The 23,902-nt window shown below is 42.2% G+C and overlaps 1 protein-coding gene across 1 annotated transcript in view; it reads right to left on the reverse strand.

Annotated features, from left to right (window-relative positions):
- The window catches only part of Fto (FTO alpha-ketoglutarate dependent dioxygenase), a 366,039-nt gene that overhangs the window by 238,560 nt on the left and 103,577 nt on the right, over positions 1–23,902 (reverse strand). The window contains exon 3 of the mRNA XM_052727800.1: positions 19,011–19,629. Within this exon, the coding sequence (XP_052583760.1) occupies positions 19,011–19,629 (619 nt within the window). The remainder of the gene's footprint in view (positions 1–19,010; positions 19,630–23,902) is intronic.

A 23,902-nucleotide genomic window follows, 5' to 3' on the forward strand; every position in this document is an offset into this window, starting at 1 on the left:
GGAGCTCAGCACAGACAGACAAAACTCCAGAAATTCAAACTCCAGATGATGAGACTATTGTACAGAGGGAGGTATAAACAAACAGGAACAGCCAGGGGATACTTGTCCTTCCCACACATTGACAGACCAACAGCAAATGTTACCGAGGCTGAACATCGAAAAGGAAACAGAGCTGGGGATGACAGTGATGATCGTAGGCATCCACGAAGAGAAGTTCGCAGAGACAACAGTGTAAAGACTTAATCCTAGTCACATAAGAGAACGCAAATCACACTTAGAAGAAATGTTTTATCACCTGTCAAATCAGAGGAGACTTTCATTTCGTCACTTTTTGTTTTGGGTTTTTTTGTTGTCGTTTTGTTTTATTTTGTATTTTGGGGGAATTTTTTGTTTTGTTTTGTCTTGTTTTGTTTTTTTGAGACAGGGTTTCTCTGTGTAGCCCTGGCAGTCCTGGAACTCACTCTGTAGACCACACTGGCCTCGAACTCACAGAGATCTGCCTGTCTCTGCCTCCCCAGGGCTGGGATTAAAGGTGTGAGCCACCAGGCTTATGTGTTCACTTTAAAAGATCCAGTGTTGGTAAGAGTGTGGCAACCTGGCTCACCCAGTCTCTGTGGAGGACAATCTGGTAATACATATTAAAAGTGTGAATACACGAAGCCTTTGATCATTGTAAGAATTCTACTTTTAGGGGTGCAGACTACTGTCCCGACTTGCAGAGGGTGACAGAGACTACTGAGCAGGCATTGCAGTTTGTGGTGCTGTTTGCTACCTTACCAACTTTAAAACTGAAAGACCAGAAGTAAGTTCAACATCCACTAGCAGGCTACTGCTTGAAGAAATTACAATATGCTCAGACAATACAATATCATGTGACCATCACCATGACTATGACTCAACAGCAACATGGACCCACCTCATGTATTTTCATGACAAATGAATTGGCTAGAATTTGCACAAAGATGCAGTGTCTGTGATACTTCTGGGTCCAGAGTGGAAGAGACACACGAAGAAGCGGAAGGTGTACACTACCTCTCAGCTCACCTAAGTCTTGCCGGGCACGGCCCTACACATAAACTTTTCAAGTTCATTTAGGAGGTATTTACTGAACACTTCCTATATCCTCAGGCACTTGTGGTATCTCTTGACTGAAATAGTGAAGCCAGCCAGGGTAGAGAATCCCTTCCATTGGAGTGTTAGTGAGCAGCAGTGGTGACCGGTAAGTCAGCATTTCAGACTTATATAAATGCCATTACACTCTAAACCACTGGCCTGCAAGGGCAAGGTCTGAGGTTTGCCTTCGGAGCTCTGGTGACTGGGAGACAGAGGCCATCGAGGGGCACTTGCACTGAGCTGCTTTCAGGTCCCACCACCCAGTCCTGTGTTAGGTGGCAGGGAAAGAAAACATTGATTGAAAAGAAAAAAAACCCTCAAACATCTGTTTGTTCACTTCGTTGTTTTTAAAAGAACAAAGAGAACTGGAGAGCTGGCTCAGAGGTCAGGAGCATGTGCTGCTCTTTTAGAGAACCCCCCCACCAGGTTTAGTCCCCAGCACCCACACAGTGGCTCACAACTGCCTATTATAACAGTTCCAGGAATCCAATGCCATCTTCTGACCTCCACAGACTCCTGCATGCAACATATGTGATGCACATAAACTCACACAAGTAAACACACATACACATACATAACATACGTTTAAAACTAAAATTTAAAGAACAAACAGTATAATGTTCCTGCTAAAGTAGAATAAGCACTAAAGAGGTTTAGAGAAGCTTCAACAAGGACTACAAAGTTCAAAACGGAATCCCTGCAGAAAAATGGGACTCAAAAGTAATAGTGTTTGGAAGGGCAGGGACACTGGAGGGATTACTGAAGACAAAATGATGCAAAGTTGCATGTCATAAAGATGGACAGCAGAGCACACAGTACTAGTTCTGTCACGCACACATCATCTAACGTTCCCAAACTGCCCAGATCCCAGACAGTGCATACCCATATCAACTCCCCACATTCTGAACATCTTCTTCTACAGCAACCATATATGAGTTCAAAGCAGAGAAAGGAAGAGAAAGCAGAGAGGGACATAGGGAAAGGAACTTTCTTTATGACTACCCATTCACGTTACTTTGCACTAAGTATAAGGAAAAGAAGAGGTCAAAAAGTCAAGTTTTGGTCTCTGCAAAGCAGAAAGCTAGTAGATGACCCTTACAGCCACATCTAACTTTATACAGTTCTCTCAATCTGAATCTGATTGCCATATTAGCAGACTCTGAGCCTTTTTCATTTTTCTTTTCCTATTACATGTTCCCTGCCCTACAGATAGGGTCTCACTACTATAGCCCAGGCTTGCTTCAAAGTCACAGCAGTCCTCCTGCCCCTGTCTCCAAAGTGCTGTGAATATAGGTACCAGCATGCCCAAATGTGGTACGTGTTTTTGTGGGTACCTTTTAGGTAAGAGGAACTTTTAATTCATTTCTTTAAGAATACCACCATGTAATAACAAGTTCAAAGCCACTTCCTAGGTTAATCCAAAAACCATTTTTAAATATCTTTGGAAACAGGGATGATGACTTAAGAGAAAAAGAAGCTTTACTACCGGGGCATAGCTTACTATCGAGTTGCAGCTTTTTGAACCTTTCTGGAGGATCTGGAGGAAGTGGTCACCATAGGCAACAGGAGGGCTGCTGGCAGTACCAGCACAGGCCACTGCTGTCACATGGGATGCGTCCTGCAGACACTTCTTTTTATGCATAATGCATAGCTACACTTGAAAACACTGGAATTTGCTACGGGGGAGCAGGTGAGCCTGAAAGAACTGAAAGGCACTCAGCTTCGCCTGCATGCATTGCCTTAACCAGTCCAAATTAGCTGAGTACTGTTAGGGGCTGGAGAGATGGTTCATCGGTCAAGAGCGGCTCTTCCAGAGGACTTTGATCCTAGCACCCACACAGCAGCTCACAACTGTCTGTAACTGCAGTTCTAGGGGATTTGACACCCCCCTCATCCAGAGACACCAGGCAAGCACATACATACAAGTGGGCAAAACACCCTCACACATAAAATAAAATAAAATAAACAAGCCTAAAAAAACCTTTGTATTAAAATCCAAATTTCAACTCTTCTTGAATTATGAGAGCATGCATCGTGAGTCAGTTACACATAGCTATAGGTAAAGTATAGCCAGCCCTCTTACACAAGGCATGACTTCTCGGCTATCCAGAGTCCCCAGGCAGCCACTGCATTTCACTCATTTGTGATACCCTTCTGGACCCTAGAGCAGAGCCTGTGATCCGTGCTTTACAGCTAGGACACAGAGTGAGCCTGACTGAAAATCAGCCTCATGACCTGCTTCCTAACTACAATTTAACTAGAACCTACTCATGCTCAGTCATTACAGCATCCCTGGCTGCTTTCACATCTCACAGCAAGATGGCCAGGGAACACTAAGACCACAAGACCTATTGACCCGGGAACAGTTAGGATTTGACCATTTACAGAAAATACTTGCTGATTTCTTCCATGGACTGCTAATATTAATGACTTGGGAGAGATGTCAATGGTAAATACTGATCGAGCCGAGCCTAAACAAAATCATAACATATGACTGACATCTGACAGTAGAATGTGACTAATAACATCCAACATAAAGTAGTTAAAGCTACATCAGTTTATCTCCAGCGCTTTGGCAGAAGAATAATAATGTGAGAAGGCATGTGCTCACATCTTTGCTACCCCAAGGTGGCAAAATGTTTTATCCAAGTGGCCTTAATGGTAACAGACATGGCAAGCAGCCAATAGTATGCATGTTCATGGCATTTAGGGGCTGAGTGCACCGCCAAGTGTACACATCCTGGGATGTAGTGATCTACAGGCTAACCAAGCAGTTGCCTACTTCCCCCTTTGATTTTTGTCCTGGCACTCTTCTCAATCTGGTACCAGTAAGGCCATGAACCACAACCAGAGACAGCGAGAGCAATCAGTGCTTCCTGATGGCCTCCATAACACAAATGAGCCAATCGGTGCTTCCTGATGTCCTCCATAACACAAATGAGCCAACCGGTGCTTCCTGATGTCCTCCATAACATAACCTAGCACCTTTGAAATGAGCTCATTAAAGGTGATGTTTGGTGGAGGGTTCCTCCCCCATTGGGCTGTGGAGGGAAGATAGGAGTTGTATGTGTATGATAAATTTTTTATTGCTTATGTGTAGTTATAGCTCACTTTCACAGGGAAATCAACTTGTAATTATCTTCAGCAACTACCACTGATTACTCTTGCCCCATGCTACTTGAAATAGGCAGGGGCAATGGGTTCCTACTTGCCTTTAAGCCTCAGTAATGTTGGAAAGATTTTAAGTGTCTCCATTTATTTGGCACATGCCAAGCAAACCACAATGTTAAAGAGGTAAAAAGATTTAACAAAATTCAGAAGAACAGAAATTTAAAGGTCAAGGTTTAAATATCCATAATGTTCTCAAACACTCATCAATTAGATTTGTTTTTTTTTTTGCTTGTTTTGTTTTGTTTTGTTTATCCTAGGTAGTTTTGGATAAAAATGACTCCATTTAATTAATGATAAATAAAGTCAAACAGTTTGTTTACATTTTAAAGCTATCTGCAACCATACTGTTATACAGGAAACAAAACCAGAGGCATCAGTGTGATGGTAAAGATTAAAATACTAATCAAAATATATCACAAAATTTTCATAATTAACATGTACATTAATACTGTACACTAATAACTTCCTTTATATGCAAGTCTATAGTCACCATTATTTCAAACTAAAAGTGAGGCCCATTTCTTAGCTCTTTGTTCCTATTCCTTCAGTCAACAGCTAAGATTTCAATGCAGGGCAGAGTCAGGAGTCACCAGCTAGATGCAGAGGAAGCTAGATGAGAATTCCTTACCGAGAAAAGGCACCAGCCACATGGCTAAACATAGATAAGAATTATGGGTTAATTTAAGCATGAGAGCTAGTTAGTAATAAGCCTGAGCTACCAGCCACTCATTTATAGTTAATGTAATCCTCTATGTGGTAATTTGGGAAGTGGCTGCTGGGTATTTAGGAGTTGCTAGCAGGACAGAAACTTCTGCCTACACATGGCGCCCAAACATTTGGCAAGAATTTCCATATAAAACCTCAGAAAGCTTTAAAAAGGAATCTAAACAAACAAAATAACAGAGTCAAGCACAGCTTCTTAGTAGCAGCATTTTTTGGGTGGGCTCAAGAGGGCTTCCGACTCAATACTAGTGGCAAAAACTGCTTGACTCTTTTAAGAAGCCGTGCTACTAAACACTTAAATGGGATTTATGAGCAGCAGGTGACAGTTACTTGGTGGTGGCATGGACCTAGAAAATCCCCAGAGTTGGGGAGATACACGTGCCTCATGCCCATACCTCAGCCATGAAGCTAGATTCTCAGGAAGCCAAGGAACGGGATAGAGCCAGCTGATTTAGTCCAAGCCACACTGCTTAGCAATTTAAAGATTTATGTGGTCAGAAAAAGATAGTGAAATGCAGTAAAGACAGATTCAGATGGAGAAAAAAAACTCTAAATAGTTCACAGTGTGTATAAAAATTACAAAGGCGCCAGGCAGTGGTGGCACACGCCTTTAATCCCAGTACTCGGGAGGCAGAGGCAGGCGGATCTCTGTGAGTTCGAGGCCAGCCTGGTCTCCAAAGCGAGTTCCAGGAAAGGCGCAAAGCTACACAGAGAAACCTTGTCTTGAAAAATCCAAAAAAAAAATATATATATATATATATATATATATATATATATATATATATATATATATATATGCTTAGGAGAGTAAAGAGAAGGTATAGACAATCATAAAAAAGAAATATATAATTTTAAAATAATAAAGTCCTTAAAAATAGAGTAAAGTACTATTTTTTTAAAAAAGCCATATAAAGATAGAAAATGCACAGAGAATCTGGCTACTGCATGTTATTGTGTTACCTTTGAATTGTATGACTGTTGAGGAAGGAGCAACAGCTACTAAGAGACATTTGATTATAAATGTTGTTGGATTAATCCACCCTATATATTTTGAAAATGCCTTGACTTCAAAATTTAAGTCAAAACGTGTTACTTTGGAGAAGAGGTTATGCTTTTGTTTCCACAGGAAATGAGATGCTGTAGATTCATTCTGGATTAAGAAAAATAAGGATTGATTAAGGAAGACCCCCTGAAAAATCTCTGACGGGAACCAATGGCCCAGATGGTCCAATGTTTCAAAGTGCCAATATTGCAGTTTCCTCTGAGTTCTGCACCCAGAACAGCTTCAAGGCTACTGGTTGAGATGATCCAGCTTCACAGACTACTCTAGCCAAGACTTAACCATTATCTTGAATTTTATCAGGGTTCCCCAAAGATCATCAGTGCCCCCAATCAACAGGAAGTAGTCTAGAGAACTATGTCCACATTCCCAAAAATAAATTATGGATATTTGTCATTGTTCAGGGGGTTAGTTATAAGTTGTTATTGGTAATAGTCAGGAAAAAAGCTGAACAAAGGAGATTAGATTCAGGGATATCATTATAAAAAGAAAAGGGGGATATAGAAATTACAGGATAAAAGGGTAGATTATTGAATCTACTTTAATCCAAAAAGCAACTATTAATCTTGCATATTTTACATTAGCATGGATTTTGGTTTACTGATACAAATTTAAAGTTAATTTTGTTAAACTGTATGTATATTTCTACTCTTGTTTAGGGTATTATGTTTATGCAGCTCATTTAAAAATGTAATATATAATTAAATACAGGTTAATAGTCATCTATAATAGTAAACTTATAGTCATGGTAGATATGTTTTCATGGTCATACAGAGATATATTTCAGATATATAGGCAATCTTCAAACACTTCAAAGACCTACAGAATATAGCATTTAAAGTATTTTAAGAACTTAAACTTTTCTTGACAGTGAGACATGTCTGCTCCCAGCAGCACCAATTACTTCAAAGAGGATGATGGGCACCAAAGACACTCCATATGAAGCTTGTTTTCTTTATGGCAAAGGCTAGCCAGGTGGGCAGAGAAACTGCCCTTGCCTCAACTGCCGTCAGTTACTGTCCAAACTGGACCAGCAGGATGCAATAAATGAGACTGCTGAACTTTGCCAAGACAAGGTAGGACAGCCCTTCAGAATTTCCTGTTTCACAGGAAAGTCTGTTAGATATGCTAGGCCTGCAGGGCAGAGTTGGATGCCCCAGTGTCGCAGAGGAACTTTGGGTGACTGTCCAGGAAGCCTGATGTCCCTGCCATTAGGTAACATTTCACCCGTCTGGAGTCTTTGATGGAGCTGAAGACTAAATAGTTATAATTATAGTTTTCCTTAGTTATAATAGAAAGTAAATGAGATACAAAACTTTAGACTCACCAAGAGACGATAGATAATTTTTCTGCTAATTTTGACAAATGCAAATGGATTAGATATTGTTATTGTAATTCTTACTTAATAATTGTTTTTGTTGTATATAATCTTACTGTGTTAAAGTTAAAACTCTCCTTTTTAATTAGACAAAAAAGGGGAAAAATTATGTGGAATAATCCTCTTATACACTGTAAAGATTTGTCACTCAAATTGGTTTAATAAAACATTGATAGGCCAATAGCCAGGCAGGAAGTACAGGCAGGGTGATCAAACTAAGAACGCCAGGAAGAGGAAGGATGGTGTCAGGAGTCACCAGGCAGATGCAGAGGAAGCAAGATGAGAATGTTGTACTGAGAAAAGGTACCAAGCTATGTGGCTAAACATAGATAAGAATTATGGGTTAATTTAAGTGTAAGAGCTAGTTAGTAATAAGCCTGAACTACTGACCAAGCATTTATAATTAAGACAAGCCTCTGTGTTGTAATTTGAGAAGCAGCTGTCAGGTATTTGGGAGTTGATGGTGGGACGGAAACTTCCGTCTACATCTATCTGTGTAATTACTTTGACAATTACCTTGAACTCAATCTAGAAATCTCTTCTAATTCAAATCAAGACTGTTTTGGAGAGGCCTTGTGTATGCTAGGCAAGTGTTCCACCACAGCACCGTCAGCCCAATGCCACAGGTTATAAGGCAGAAGAAACTACAAGTAAAAGATGGCAGCTGGTGGAGGGAGACTAATGACATCTAGTCCTGAGCTATGACACTGCAGGGTCTGGGGTGTAACAGAAGAGAAACCCAAACATGAGAGCTGGGAAGACCCCCAACTCCCAAGGAGGAAAATGGTATGGCTGGGTAAGCACATACTCTTGGCTGAAAGTGTCATATGAACAACATGTACTGCTAAGAGTTGGAACGATAAAGGTGGGTAAAGTCCTGGACACAGAGTGTTTTGTGTAGCATCACAAGGAACCTTCCATGGAAGCAGTGACAAGACACTGATGGCTTCCTCAAAAGTTGGCTCTGCTTTTCAGAATGACCCCCAAGGTCAAGCCTCTGTGTGTAGACTTGGTGTTTATTTTCTGTACAGGATCCCAAATGAATGGCAAATGGGCAGGCAGCTCATACTGCAGAGCCTTTAGGAACCATCACAGAGGGACCATACCCTAAGAGAAGGGAACGCCTCCAAGTCACAAATTTACAACTTAAAATAGCCTTCTGTGACTCCTTTCTCAGCCACTGAGCAAAGAATGAATGGTCTGAAGAAATGAAGGATTCTGGAAAGTCTGAACAGGAAAAAAAAAAAAGCTAATCAATCCCAGTTCACAATAGGTAAGAAGTTCTCCTTTACTTTAAACAAATAATTCAGGCCAAATGAAGTCCCTTGGCAGAGATAAATTGTAAAATTAATTATAAGTTTTCTGCGATTTCAGGCAAAATATTGAAATTCTTTACAGAAAAACCTGAAACCCTTCAACATGATGCCTAGTTCTGTCAGCTTTCAGAGTAAGCATTTGGGAAGAAAAAGTTTAAGATAAAAATATTCACATACATAGGAAAACCTCATTAGATTACATTTCATGGATTTGGGGGGAGGGTGGGAAAAGTAGAGAAAAACTGCTTTGGGGGCCCTTGGCGAAGGCTTCAAAATTACATTACTTGAATAAAGTAGGAAACCAGAAAAGGAAGGCAGCACCCCACATACAGTCTCCAAACCCATGCCTGTTAACAGTGGAGGCTGTAAAGCCCTGCATAACCTCTGCAGGCACACAGAAGACCGAGACACTTCCAAGAAACTTGTTGTAACTCAGAAGATAAGAACCAGACTGGTGGACAAACCAAATACACAGACAAAGATGTATCTAGGTTCAAAGACACTCAAAGGACATCCACAAAGGCCAGGGGCAGTCGTTTAGAAACCATGAGCTCCAGAACAGCCAGGAAGGGAAGGACCGATCACAGCATTGGTGCCATAGCGCTCTGGGCCTGAGTAGTTAGTACTTTTTACATGAAGCAGGTAAGCTAACATGAGCAAACTACTACCAAAGAAAGATCAAGGCACAGACCGCACCTTTAAGGAGCCGACTCATTTCCAAACATGCAGAGAACTAATGTAGATTTTTCAAGTTAGGAAGTGCTTACTAGAGAGAAGGGGCATTGCTGGGATGCACATGGGTGCTAGATGGATGGGTATATTTTGACTTAGGAACAATTCATCAAGCTGTGTGTGTATTTATGACATTTATTGTCAATCTTTTTTTCTAACTTGGTAAGTTGGATGTTAAGAAAGTCTCACAGAGTAGATGTAAATTATTCAAAACTATTGAAAGTAAGTAAACAGAAGCCTCAACAACCTTCATATGGATTCCAGAAAAGAGAAAGCTGGAGAGAAGGAAATAAATGATTAATAAAGTTAATTCAAGAAAATGTTCAAAATTAAAGGACATATGCTTCTGGGTTGAAAGGCCTATAAAATAGAAATATGACAGATGAAAAAAATACCACTGTGGTACCAGTAAAAAGGTGAAATAAATGAATAAAAAAGCCACAACTATCAATATGAATAGAAAATACAAGATAGTGATGTTGCATCCTAAAAATACTAAGGAAAAATTATTTCCTATCATGATTTCCATACCCAAAGTAAATACACAATTCAAGGTAGAATGAAAATAATTTTTAGACCTTCAAAGTCAAAAATTTACAACCTGGGTGAGGGAGAAGCTTTACTTGTCATGAAGACTGACAAGCTGAGTTCAGTCCTCAGGATCCATATGGTGAAAGGAGAGAACTGACTTCTGCAAGATATTCTCTGACCTCCACACACACACCATGCTGCATGCACACACAAGAGAGAGACAGAGAGAGAGAAATGCAATATTTAAAAATGTAGTTACTTCCTAAGAACCTTTCCTCTAGTGTATTTGGAGAACACCTTCCACCAGGGCTAGAGAACAAGTAAGGGGTGAGTGAGAGTGAGGGGTCGGGAGAATCAAACAAGACAAAATAACCCTCTGCACCATGCTGCAGAAGTTACAGGGGGACAGCTGCCACCAGGTACAGAAGGTGGCCAGTCGCAACCGGGGGACAGCTGCCACCAGGTACAGAAGGTGGCCAGTCACAACCAGAGCAGATAGATGATTCTGGACGACGTCACTGTAATATGAAACTGACAAAGAGCTAATGATTCTACATGTGCTGAAGAGAGATTCAGACAGGTGGGAGACAGTGGGTGTAGGATTTAACTGGTCTTAAATACATAGAAAACTATGCAAACAGAAAAGGCAGGATTCACATTAACACAGGAGATGCTGAGAAGTTAAAAAGGTAAACTGAGCACAGATTATTAGATGTGTTAACGGCATTTTCATGGACATGATTACTGGGAAAGTTGAGTACCAGTGCAACCAAAATGATAGCACATCTCAAACAGGAGGGGCAAGGGGAATTCAGGAGCCTGTCTGTGTAGGCAGAGGGGCAGAAGAGAGAACAAAGTAAATCTTCACCTTCCAAATCAGGAAACCAACCAATAACACAAAAAGAATATGCTGAGGCATCCCAAAACATGCCTGAGAGAGTAGAAATGACCCCACTGGGGAATGAGCACAGAGAGGCAAGGTGTGGATAACTATAGTTTTCTTTTAACAACTTTCTTACAGAAATCTTTGAGTTTTTTTAAGTTATATGACTGCAATAATTTAGTAAAAACTGAAAATATCTATCAGATGCTACATTCTCGCAGTCCTAAGGCACATTCTGTTCTTAGTATCATTTTATGAATGAAAAAAAAAAATGGAGCCACAAAGAATTCAGGTAACTTGCCTAAGGTCCGACAACTAATTAGTATAAATTGTCAATCAATAGTACAGGATTAAAGTGTCCAATTAGTATCACAGACAATGAAATCTTTCCACTCCAACTTGTCCACCTTGCCTTTCCTAACTGCATCAAGACAGCATTAAAAAATAGATCCATCTTTGGAGTAAATAATTTCAGCTCACATACTGGATGAAGTATTGCTACCTGGGATACATAAAGAACTCTGACTGGTGCTGTTTTAGGAGGTTGTGGGACTCTCAGGAGGGGGAGCCTCCCTGGAGAAAGTACATCACTCCAGGATGGGCTTCACTTCCTTACCTGACTCTGCTTCCTCATCTGCTCAGGCTCTTGCTACCACACCTTTCTTTCCATGACAGCTACACCCTGTGAGCCAAGGTAGTCCTTCACAGCAAGGAGAAAACTAATGCAATCTGATAAAACTCCAATGAGAAATGAGCAGACTGTATAGATGCTTCCCTAAAGATGCCTGGATGGAGAATGGCACAGAAACAATGCTCCATATCCCCTGTTCACCAGGGAAGTGCACATAAAACCAGTATACTCATCCCCACTAGAAATGGCTACTGTCAAACAACAGCAAGTCTGGATAGCAAAGTGATTGGTGGAAACGTAAGACAGTGCAGTTGTAGTACAAAACAGAATGGAGTTCCTCAAAACACCAACACAGAATTATCAGTTGATTCAACAGTTCCACTTCTGTGTACACAACAGACATGGAAGAGTAAAAGCACAAACTTAGAAATATTGAGAGCATTATTCACAAACCAAAGATGGAAACAACCTACATAACTATCAGTAAGGGAGTGGATAAGCAAAACGTGAGCATTCTAGTTTGCTTTCTGTCATTGGGACACAGACCATGGCCAAAAGCAACTTGTGGGGCAGGGATTTCTCTTGGCTTACACTTCCAGGTCACAGTCCACCACTGAGGAAGTCGGAGCCAGAACTCAAGTGAGAACTAAAGCAGAGATGATGGACAAATGCTGCTTGCTGACTGGCTCTCTCTGATTTAAGCTTAGCTAGCTTTCCTATACAACACAGGACCACCTGGCTAGGGATGGGGTGGGCCCTCCTCCATCATAGCAATCAAGGAAATTCCCCATAGTCATGACCACAGGCCAATATGATTTGATTAGGCAGATCCTCAATTGAGGGTCTCCCTTCCAGGCATATATAGGCTGTGTAAAGGTGACAATAAAAACTACCCAGGGTGCTGGGCATGGTGGCACACACCTTTAATTCTAGCACTCTAGACAGAAGCAGGAAGATTTCTGTAAGTCTGTGACTAGCCTGGTCTACATGTAAAGTTCCAGGCCAGCTAAGGGTACATAGGAAGACCTTGTCTAAAAAGAAGAATCAAAACTTACCAGAACAGTGATATATACCATATGTATATATGTGGCAAACACACACACACACACACACACACACACTACACACACACACTGAAGTAGCACAGTACTTGGGCATAATTAAGAATGGAATTCTGAAACATACTCTAACAAACAGTCATTAGGTATGTTCAATAAAGTAAGTAGACACAAAAGGACAAATATATCCTTGATTTTACTTACACAAGACACCTAGAGTAGTTAAATCTGTTAGATTTTGGAGTGCAGAGTGAGCAGACAAAGGCAGGGAAGAGACCAGAGTCTGACCTCAACAGATGAGATTGTGGTCATTAGCATACACAGCAAGAGGCAACCTCTATCTCCCAAGAAAATGGAGGGGTCTGCCAGGGGAAAACTCTAGCTGGGACTTTCTATAGAGGTGGATGAGGGGCTTGAGAATGAGGAATTGATGCAGCTGTAGGGGCCTATGTACAGGTCTATGGTCTCTCAAAGCTCAGGTCTCTGGTCTCTCAAAGCTCAGCAAACATTCCTCTTTGTGGCTGACAGGTGAACAGGCCAGCTGTAACCTCATAGGAATTTTGTTTTTACAACTGAGGCACTCTATCAAAATCCATAAAGATGGACAGTAGAACAGTAGTTACGAGGGGATGAGGGAAGAGAGACAAAACATTCTGGATAATAAAACATTCTGGATAATAAAACATTCTGGGTAATAAAACATTCTGGAGATGGACAGTGGTGACCCACAAAAACATGAATGAGTTTAATGTCATTGACTGAATGGTATGCTTAAAATAATTATGTAACAATTCAACATGCATACAACTATACCTTAATAGAAAAGATAGCAAAATGAGACTAAACTACTGATACACAAAAAATATGAATAAACCTCAAAATAATTATGCTAAGTGAATGAAGTCAGAGCAAAAAAAATTAAAAGAGCATATACCTAATTTCACTTGTGTAAATTTTAGAGAATGACAACTAGTGACAGAAAGCAGATGTGTGGATACCCAAAGACAACAACAAGGACTCATCAAGGACACAAAGCCACTCCTGGGGTCAGGGTACCTTGACTGTAGTGATGGTTTCACAAGGGTATTAGAGCATAACAACATATGGAGACTACTGCATGGCATTTAACCTAACTAAAGCTTCTAGGACAGAGACCTCTCCACCCTTGCTGCCTTGGCCTTCTCTTGACCAGGGACCCCACTGCTGGTCTTCTCCCTCACAGGCACCAACGACCTGCTATTCTCATTTGGATACTATCCTAACATTGTCACCAATTCTGCCTGTTCTAATATGTCCCATTGTCTGGGTTACTATGGCAACCCCCTCGTCTCTCCTGTTCTCAGCATTGCTTCCCTTCTACTCCTGTCTCACTCAAGGTTCAAGCCTGGTTCTTTGTATGGTAACAGGCAAAGGCCTACCCTTTGCCCTCCACATCCTCAACAGAGGCAGGGATCTGTCTTGCTCACGGCTGCATGCTGAACTACTAGATGATTGCTTTGCAAACAGGAGATGTATACTGACTACTGGGTGAACACTTGATTGTAGCTAGAGTTTCTCCAGTCCTGCCCAGGCCCACAGCCACTCAGACCCACATAAACACACAGAGGCTTATATTAATTAAAACTGTATGGCCTAATGTCTCAGGCTTCTTGCTAGTTAGATCTTACATATTAAATTAACTTATTTCTATAAATCTATTCCTTGTCACATGGCTCATGGCTTACTGGTATCTTTACATCTTGCTTCCTTTGTGTCTGGCTGGCAACTCCTGACTCATCCTTCTTGTTCCCAGAATTCTCCTCTCTCTTTGTCCCGTGTATACTTCCCATCTGGCTACTGGCCAATCAGCACTTTTATTTATTAACCAACCAGAGCAACACATTCACAGCATACAGAGTGATATCCACAGCACTTGATAATTTCCTAGTCTTTCCCCAATCAAAGCCTCAAATAGGAGCCCTGAAGTCCTAAGGAAGTTACTGCAGAGACTTTACTTTCCAGACTGTCACACATTTGGACAAGAACACATGGATTAGCCTCCTTGGCCTTTATGGAGAAATTCAGAAACTAATGAGGAGAAACCATTAACCTGGGCACTAGTCAAAAATTTATGGATCAATTTTCCTATAACGACAATATGACAGGGAATTGCGCTTTCCAGACCAAAAAGAAAGAAAAGAACCAAAAGTGGTAATAAGGGGATGGGCAGATGGCTCAGTGGATAAGAATGCTTATTCTACAAACATTAGGACCTGAGTTCAAACCCCTAGTGACCATGTAACTGTGTAACCCCAGCATTGGGGGCGATGAGACTCCAGCTCACTGATAGACCTTGTCTCGTGGCAGCAAGAGGGAGAGTGATAGAGGAAAATGTCCAGCCCTGCTCTACTCTCCATATGCACTGTACACTCTTGTGCATGTACCACCCACATGCACCACACACGCATGCACTCATGCACACATGCCCCCCCACACGCATGCACGCACACAGGCTTGCATGCACAAAATGGTAACCAAACGTTAAGTCTGAGTGGCATCTTCAAAGGTGTTCCAATCATAGAACAAGGTGTTGGACAATATTAACTATGAGTTTTAATGCCTTCCCTGCTAAAATTCATTTTTTATAAGTAGGAGTAACGAGCAATTGCCACTGAGCCTGGAATATACGAAAATCAAATACTCTGCCTATTTACATACGGTTCCCTCAAGCCATTCCTGATTAAAAATTGTACCATTTCAATCTTCCTTCTAGAGATATCTATTAGCTAGAAATGCATGTGAAGTCCAATAAATTTAGACTATAATTACACATATCCTATACAAATTACTTCTCAATGGCTTCTACTCATGAAAATAGACCACAGAGCAATGATCAGCTCATTATAAATCTACAGAAGGGTCCCTGGGAAAACGGAGTGAGAGCCAATCCACAAAGACCTTAAGCTGCAGCTCATTTAAGTTCAGCAGAAAATAATCATCTCTGATCTGAGCTCCCAGTGCACCTTGGAAAACACTGCATAGGTAAGCCTCACTCTCTGACTGGTGCCCTCACTACATAACTGCAGCCCTGTGGAGGTATTTCCTGCCTCCACTTGGAGGCTAGAACCAAAGGATTCCAAGAGTCTTATCCAGTTCCAAAGTGGCATCACTCCACAATTACAATCTCAACAGCACAGCTAACTGCAGCCTTTCAAGACATGGAGAGATGGGACATGTCCTTGGTGCCCCATGTGTCCAGACTCTTTAGCAATGTCCCACATCTTCAGCACTGAACACTTTAAAGACCATGGAAAATAGTCCAGCCTTTAAAGTTTCTACACGCTGTAGCCTCTCTAGCCCTATTGAACCCTATGCAGGACTTGAACCCAAAGGCTCTCTTAAAGTCCACCCTTACCACAGTTCTAGCAGAGATAGATGTAAAGAGACCAGAGCTACACACATCATTTGTCACTGCTGGGACATTTCAAGGCACTTGCTTTGCATACCACCTGACTCTAAACTACACAGACACAGAGAAGGTAGAGAAGGCTCCACTTCACAGACTATACTCATCCACCCACTCCAGTCCCCAGTGTGTGTGCTGGAGAGTATAAGCATGGAGGAGAAGTACAGAAGAAGAGAGAAGAGAAGGTATCAGTACCAGAAAGGCAGGCCAGCAGAATATTCCCTTAACCGCTCTAGAAACTGGACACTCCAAGATTTTAAAAGCCCACATCCCTGGAGCAGCTAACTGCTCAGATAGGAAATGTACGCCCGTAAGTCACACAGCTTAGGAATCCACCCTGTGAGGCCAAAGGTATCGAGCCCTGCTCCTACTAGCTGCCAACAAGTGCCCAGCTTCCTCATCTGTTAAATACGAACAGTACAAGGATGGCTGTGCATCCCTTAACAATGGAGATGCATTCTGAGAATTAGGTCCTTGGGATTTTTATCCCTGTAGGAAAAACGCTGAGTGAAAACCGCCAAGCACAGACGGTGCAGGCAGTCACTTCATTCGGCCTCTTGGTGCACTCAAGAGACAGTTTAATACGAGGTCCATGAAGCAACTGCCCACTTGGCACAGCATAGAGTTTTGCAGTAACTTTCTTTTTAATAAATAGAAGGAATACACACTAAAACAGAAAAAGAGAAAGGTAACCTGGTAAACACGTAACCCATGCAGTCATTTATGATCATTACCCAGCGATACCGAAAAGGTAACCTGGTAAACACGTAACCCATGCAGTCATTTATGATCATTACCCAGCGATACGGACAGAATTGGATATGCTAGTCCTGCAAGGCAGATGGGACCACAGGCTTGTTCACATGTATTAGTTAGTAACTCACTGTGCTGTGACATTACAAAGTCACCAGCTAATAGAAAAATTTCAGATCCATTACAAGTATCTAAAGCTAACCTCATATATGTGGGTGGCCATCGATCAAAACAGCCTTCCATGGAGCATTACAGTCCTTCGCGTCTACTTTATTCACTGTGTATTGTGAACTCGATGAACCTGGCTAAAACATTCGAAGTACTTCAAGTGTCTGGCCACAGCAGGTGCTCAGGGAAGAACCCCTGAGCACTGTCACTATTATTTGATAGAGTCTGGCCATCTCGGAGATGAGGAGAACAAAGGAATCGCACTGCTCTTACAGACTGGAATCCTGCAAGCCTCTCTCCCAGCTAGCAATTGCACGTAAAAATACTTCTTTAAAAGTTTTTTGTTATGATTTTATGATTTACTCTGTGTGTGTGTGTGTGCATGTGCATGTGTGTGTGCATGTGTGTGTGTGTGTGTGTGTGTGTGTGTGTGTGTGTGTGTGTCTGCGTGCATGTGCACCTCAGCCTGTATATGGGGGTCAGAAGGCAATTTGCAGGAGTCAGTTCTCTCCTTTTCACCATGTGGGTCCCAGGGACTGAACTCTGGCTTAGCAACAAGCACCTTTACTACCCCAAGCCATTCCACTAGCCCAATAATTCTATGTATATACAGTTTGCATTTTTACTCTTTACCGGTCTTAACTACTCGCAATCACAGATGCTTCCTAGATGCTACTGGTTACAATTTTAAATTCCCTTCTTGATCACCCATGAAAGGGAGGTACAATGGAACATTAAACTGCAGTCTGGGAAGAGGGCAGCAGGGCGGAGCACAGAGGCAGCTGTGTGCCCACAGTGCTATCACGCCTGAGCCTGCGGTGCTACGTGTGTGCGCTGAGGCAGGCTCCATTGTTCCCTGTGGAGCTCTCAAATGCCCAGCAGGACATAGTCAGGATCAGAGGACCTTGGCTCTTCCCTCTAGGACAGCACTGAATGACTTGCAGGGATTTTAGGTTGCCACCACTGTTCCGAATGCCAAGGAAACCGGTGAAATTTCTAAGCACTCAACTTGTTCCTTGTTTTGAACTGAAAGCCCAAGGTCAATTTAGAAAAGATATTAGTTATCCTGGGGAAATTTTTGAGACTAGAAAAATAAAGAATTTAAGAGTGCCATGAGATGGACTTTTTTTTTGCTCTTAAGTCACTTTTCCAAAATAGCCATTTAAGCAAACAAAAAACAAGTAACAACAAACAAAAATCAATAAAGAAACTGCAATTGTCAGAAAACAATGACCTTAAAAGTTCCAGTTCATTCTCTCAAATGGCTTAGTATTCTAGTTTTACAAGGGAATTCTTGCATTCCTTTGTCTAATAATCAGGTAACAAAGAGTCGGTGGTCCTGCTGTGCTCCACATACTCAGGACCTTTCTGTACTCCTGTTCTGAGAAGCTCTTGGGGACCCTAGCTGAATAGAAACGGAGCAGCAGGAGAAGCTGGGAGGTCACCCAGTTGGCAATCAATCTACAGCTCTCTGCTCCAAGGCATCGGAACCTTAGAAAAGGCAGGGAAACCGGACCGTCTGCCTCTAGAAGCCACTTAACTGCTTCTGCCAAGGAGGGTCTTATAAAACACGATAGGAGGCCAAGAGCAGGCCCACACCTGACAGATCCCGACCAGCGAGAGTGATGTCAGGCATAATAAAGCGCTTTGGCAAGGCAAGAATGTACACCTGTGAGAACCGGGGAAGACTTGACAGGTTCCTGTTTGCCTGGCTTTCTCAGCAAGCTAATTGTGGTGACTGAACAGCCTACTCTGAGCAGTAAAGAACGGCAATGGGCTGTACGGATCCGACTGCTGCTCTCCTGGGCGATGGCAAAGCAAAATGACAGTAGTGCTTACATGCAGAAATATTCTGCACACAGTGGAACAACGAGCCAGGGAGCCTTCAGATGGGGAAGAGGGGTGCTCTGCAGACATACTACTGAGACAGGGTGGGAAGGAAAGGACACCCAACACGCAAACACCTGTGTGTGCATGTATGCCTAGGTGACTCTGGTCACACTGCTATCGGGCATGCTTCCCCCCACCCCACCCTGAGCAGACTGTACCTTCACAGCTATAGCTGTACACCGCCACAGCGGACCTGTCCACCAGGTTCTCGTCATGATGCCAGCTCACCGCCATTTTCCCCATGCCGAAATAAGGCTCCTCTTTCAGATACGGCATTTTCTGCGGATCCATGAAGTTCAGCAAAGTCACGTTGTAGGCTGCTCTGCTCTTAATGTCCACTTCATCATCACAGGATGACCCCATGCCAACCCTGGGGAACTCTGCCATGCACAGTGGCACAGCATCTTCGTTAGCCTTCTCTTTGACGGCCAGTTCTTCCAAGGCCTGGACGGTCTCACCCTGCAGGTAGTCATTCAGCTTGAGGAAGGTCTGACACGCAGCAGCGATCTCAGCGTCTGTGTAGTTGATGGTGCAGCCCGGCACTGGCCAGGGCACGGTGAAGAGTCTGGTGTTCAGGTACTTGTAGGTGCAGCCCGGGTCCCCGATGAGGATGCGAGACATTGGGGTGAGCACATCTTTGCCTTGGATCCTAACCAGGTCCCGGAACAAGCAGCCATGCTTATGCAGCATGAGGAAGGCCTCAGGGACCTCTTTATGCAGCTCTTCGGATATACTGCCAGCTTCCCGGAGGACCAGTTTAGGGTATTTCAGCTGCCACTAAAACAAAACCAAAGAGAGAAATGGTTATGGATGACTATCATCTCATTATTTCCAAAAATCTGTTTTCTTTCTAAGAGTCCAGGAAGAAACTAAAAAGCCTCGTGGCTTTTCCAAGTAGCGTTCATATCTTGCCAGTCTAAAGGAAAAATTTCCACAAAACCAATGACAGGAGACTCTCGGAAGAGCACTGGCAGGTTGGAGCTCTAACTACTAATAATCTTCAGCATGAACAAAAAGTGAGAATAATTTGGCCTTTGAATTCCCAGGCTTCCTGTGCCCACACTGCCCCACCTTCGATCTTTCTTGCATCCTTTGGCTTTGCAGAAAACATGATTTTATTCACGAACTGATTATTGTCTTCTGTCAAGTGTTTACTCCACGCCAGGTTTTGGACTCACCCAGATTGGCTCATTTCTCAGGCCTTTACACACACTATCAGCTCCAGTTCACAGATACACACTGAAGCGGCCAGGTACTGTGAAAGCTTGCCCCAAGTCACACTGGTAAATGTCAGCCCAGAATGTAAGCCTCTAGGCTGCAGTGTCTGTCTGGCTCTGTGTGTGTGTGTGTGTGTGTGTGTGTGTGTGTGTGTGTGTGTGTGTGTGTGTGTGTACACACGCACATGTGACCTTAACTATCTGACTGAACTCCTTCCAATTACTGGCAAACTACTTCTTGTTCAACACACTCACCTAAAAGAAAATTCACCTCTCTGGAAGTGAATACACTAAGTTTTATGAACACACGAGCCACGACAATTTGATTCACGACTATAATGCTAGTGCCCAGAATAGTCTACAAAAGGCAATTCTACTGGAGCCATGGGAATGGGGTATTCAGACAAATCCCACCCACTAATGTACAAACACACACTGACACTGCTCAGGACTGTACTGGCTTTCCTCGTACCACGCTGACTCCTCAGCACAGGACTTACACTTGCCCCTCCCTATAAAGTTTAAACTGACTTGTTCCCTCAGCTTTAGGCGGAGTCCTCAAGGAAAAGCCTATGGATAGGCTAGCCTCAGACCACTGTGCTGTTCAGGCCTTCAAGCATGGGGAGGTAACATGCTCATTCCTGTGGGTGTGTGCATGTGTACATGCAGATATATGTGCACCTGTGTGCATATGTGTGCAAAAGCCAGAGGTCACGGTCAGGTATCTTCCTTAATCACTCATTGACAGGGTCTCTCATTGATTGGCTAGGCTAGCTGGCCAGTGAGCTCCAGGGATGGGCCTGTCTCCACCTCCCCAGCATTAGAATGACAGATGTACACCATGGCTCCTGGTGTTCTAAGTGGATACTAGGGATCCAAACTCAGGTCCTCCAGCAACAGGCTATTTGTTACTATAGCACAATCTGCCCATTCTGGCTCATTTACAGCATGGGAAGGGGGCAATCTTGCAAGAATCTACAGGAAGTACACAAAAGAAAAACAAATTCATCAAGCCTGCATGTGAGAAAAAGAATTCACTAGTAAGTAGAGCCTGACTGCCCTGCTGTCAGATACCTATGCGCTATACGATCACGAACGTAACGGGAAGGGCAGAGGCTTGTGGCATACTGCACGTGGCATACTGTTGTCCACTGTCAGAGATCCACTCAGTTTCTCTACTTCCTTTATCCCAACTGCAAAATGGAGACAGCAACAGCGCACTCTTTATCTACACAGCCCAGGAAGACAGCAACGTAATTTCATAAGCAGCGAACATTATGGAACCATATCTCGTCTTAAAACAAGGAGAGGAGAAAGGAGGGAAAGGAAGGATGGAAAACAAAGTTCTACAACTATTATTATGTTTATACAACTAACAACAGATCATTTACTTATACAAGATCTATTTTGTGGTATCCATATTATAGATACGAGTGTGTCAAAGACTTTTTTAAAGGATTGTACAAAACGAACCACACAATAATCAAGCTCTAACTGAAAAGATATTTGTAACCTATATGTTAAAAACAGAATTAATAGTCTTAATAAGAGGCCAATAAGAATTCAGATCAGATATATGTGTAATATGTATAGTATATATTATGTATATATGACACACATTTTATACATATGTATATATAGGTATATATATATATATATATATATATATATATATATATAGAGAGAGAGAGAGAGAGAGAGAGAGAGAAAGCACATACACATGTAATAACAATTAAAGAAAAAGAGGAAATAAATTTAAAGGACAGCAAAGGTAGGTGGTACATCAGAGGGTTTGCCAGGAGCACGGAGAAGGGGAAAATGATGGAACATTATCTTAAAATTTTACAATTGAAAAATAAAGCATAAAGAGCTAACAAGAGCTTACTATTTTAAAATTATTTTTTGAAAAGACTTAAGTACTAAAAACAAACTGTAGAAAAATGTAGTCAAAAGTTGAAACTGCTACGCTCTGGGTATATACTTTGTATATTTTAATTTTCAAACTTTAACCTTTACATGATTTTCTAAAGTCGATGTAAACTACTTTGAAACAGAAAAATATCAAGGAAAAGCTTATTTTAACCTATTTTGTTCATGGCAATTCTTACACTTGCTAGAAAATTATTCTTGATGATGTGATAAAATGATTCAGAATCGTCAACCATCTTCACCAAAACCTCTGCCTTATTTAAATCCGATGTGTCTGTTACATCAAGGATGACTTTACTGTGATGGGAACAATTAACGAATTCTGCCGCCGTCTCACAGAAGATGAACAGGAGCAAAGGCCTCCCTGGCGTGTCCGCGTCTACTATTTAGACAGTGGTTAATCTAGTAGCTGATGCACAGAACAGCTATGGGACATTAGTTACGAATTGTCTTCAGAGAGAACAGCAAGTAACTCTGGAGAGGAGACGAACATTAACCGATCTGAGTTCACCCTGTCAGGCGAGCCAGCTCACTTTCCGTTTAGACAGGTATATGAGGAACATCAGATAGCACACAGTAATTTGGAACAGCTGTTGGCAGACTTTCAAATATGTTAGTGTAATTTTTTATTAATCCTGCTAAAGTTTTTCTAGGGAGTACACAGTCATGAAATTATATTATCGCTGGTTTGTTTGCACACTATATTTCTTGAGATCAATGAACACTTCTAGAGTGTAAAAGATGACGTTTAGTTTAATATTTGGAAAGGTATGTTGGCCATAATGTGCCAATATGCAGACCCTATCCCACGGCTCAGGAGATCTGCAACACTAGCTCTCCAGAGGTGAGGCTTTGTCTTCCTTTAATACGCTGCATACAAATTCTATTTTTTTCCTCTTCTACCAAGGGATGGTCTTCATCATTCGGAGAAGACAGGCACGGTGCTGAATGAGTAAGACATGCATCACAGGAGGCGAACTCAAATGAGGCCCAATAGAACTCTATCTTCAGTTGAGAGGACAGGATTTACTACCTGTAAGGAGCCTGGGACACACCCCCACCTGACAATGTTAGCGGCCCCGTCTAAAGAGAGTCCACCTATAACCTGCTGTCACATTCTTTGCTGGTAACACTTCATGCTTTGCACTCTGGAGCATCCTGCACACTGTCCTTCATAATATTTTCTACATAATTTCTATTGAAAATACTGGCAACTTGGCCACAGGCCCAACACTGAAAGGCTACATGCTCACGTGGCCCAGCCTCCAAGTGTATGATGCCAACTGGGGCCCAGAGGAAGCATACTTTGAAAGACCTATGTAGGATCTGCTCTAGCTGTCACAGCCAAGTTGGTGAACCTGAGCTCTGTTAGTGACACAAAGTGTTGGTTCATACACTTGTTCACAGTTCATGCTACTCTGCATGTTGATGTAATATCCAGCCAGCACTTGTTATGCACCAGACACTGAATAAAGTCCATAAATACACTGATAAATGTAAGCTAGGTCCTACCGATAATATCTCATATTTTAACTGCATAGACAGAACGGAAAGTAATAGAGTAAGACACAGCCAGAGCAGATGTAAAGCACACTGTTACGGGAGGAGAGGACAGTTGGGGAGGGAAGCCTGGAAAAATCCTTACTGGGGGCTTAAAATCCAGTCAAGCTCACACCATCTGCAAAGCACTAAGTTCCAGGAATGCAAGAGAACGAAATGTCTCCACACTCTCTTCAAGCTCTTATTCTGGGAAGGAGAGTCAGATATAAATGAATAAATAAAAGACAGCGTATTAAGATGGTGATGAGTGCTTCAGAAGAAAATCAAGTTGAGTGTGTAGGACTGGGCTGCTGTGGTAAGTGTGGCCATCTCCCATCTCTCTAGCAAGGTGACCTGAGGACAGT

The sequence above is a fragment of the Peromyscus californicus genome, unplaced genomic scaffold (assembly GCF_007827085.1).
Source record: "Peromyscus californicus insignis strain IS unplaced genomic scaffold, ASM782708v3 Scaffold_8__1_contigs__length_139910024, whole genome shotgun sequence".
NCBI classification, from domain to species: Eukaryota; Metazoa; Chordata; class Mammalia; order Rodentia; family Cricetidae; genus Peromyscus; species Peromyscus californicus.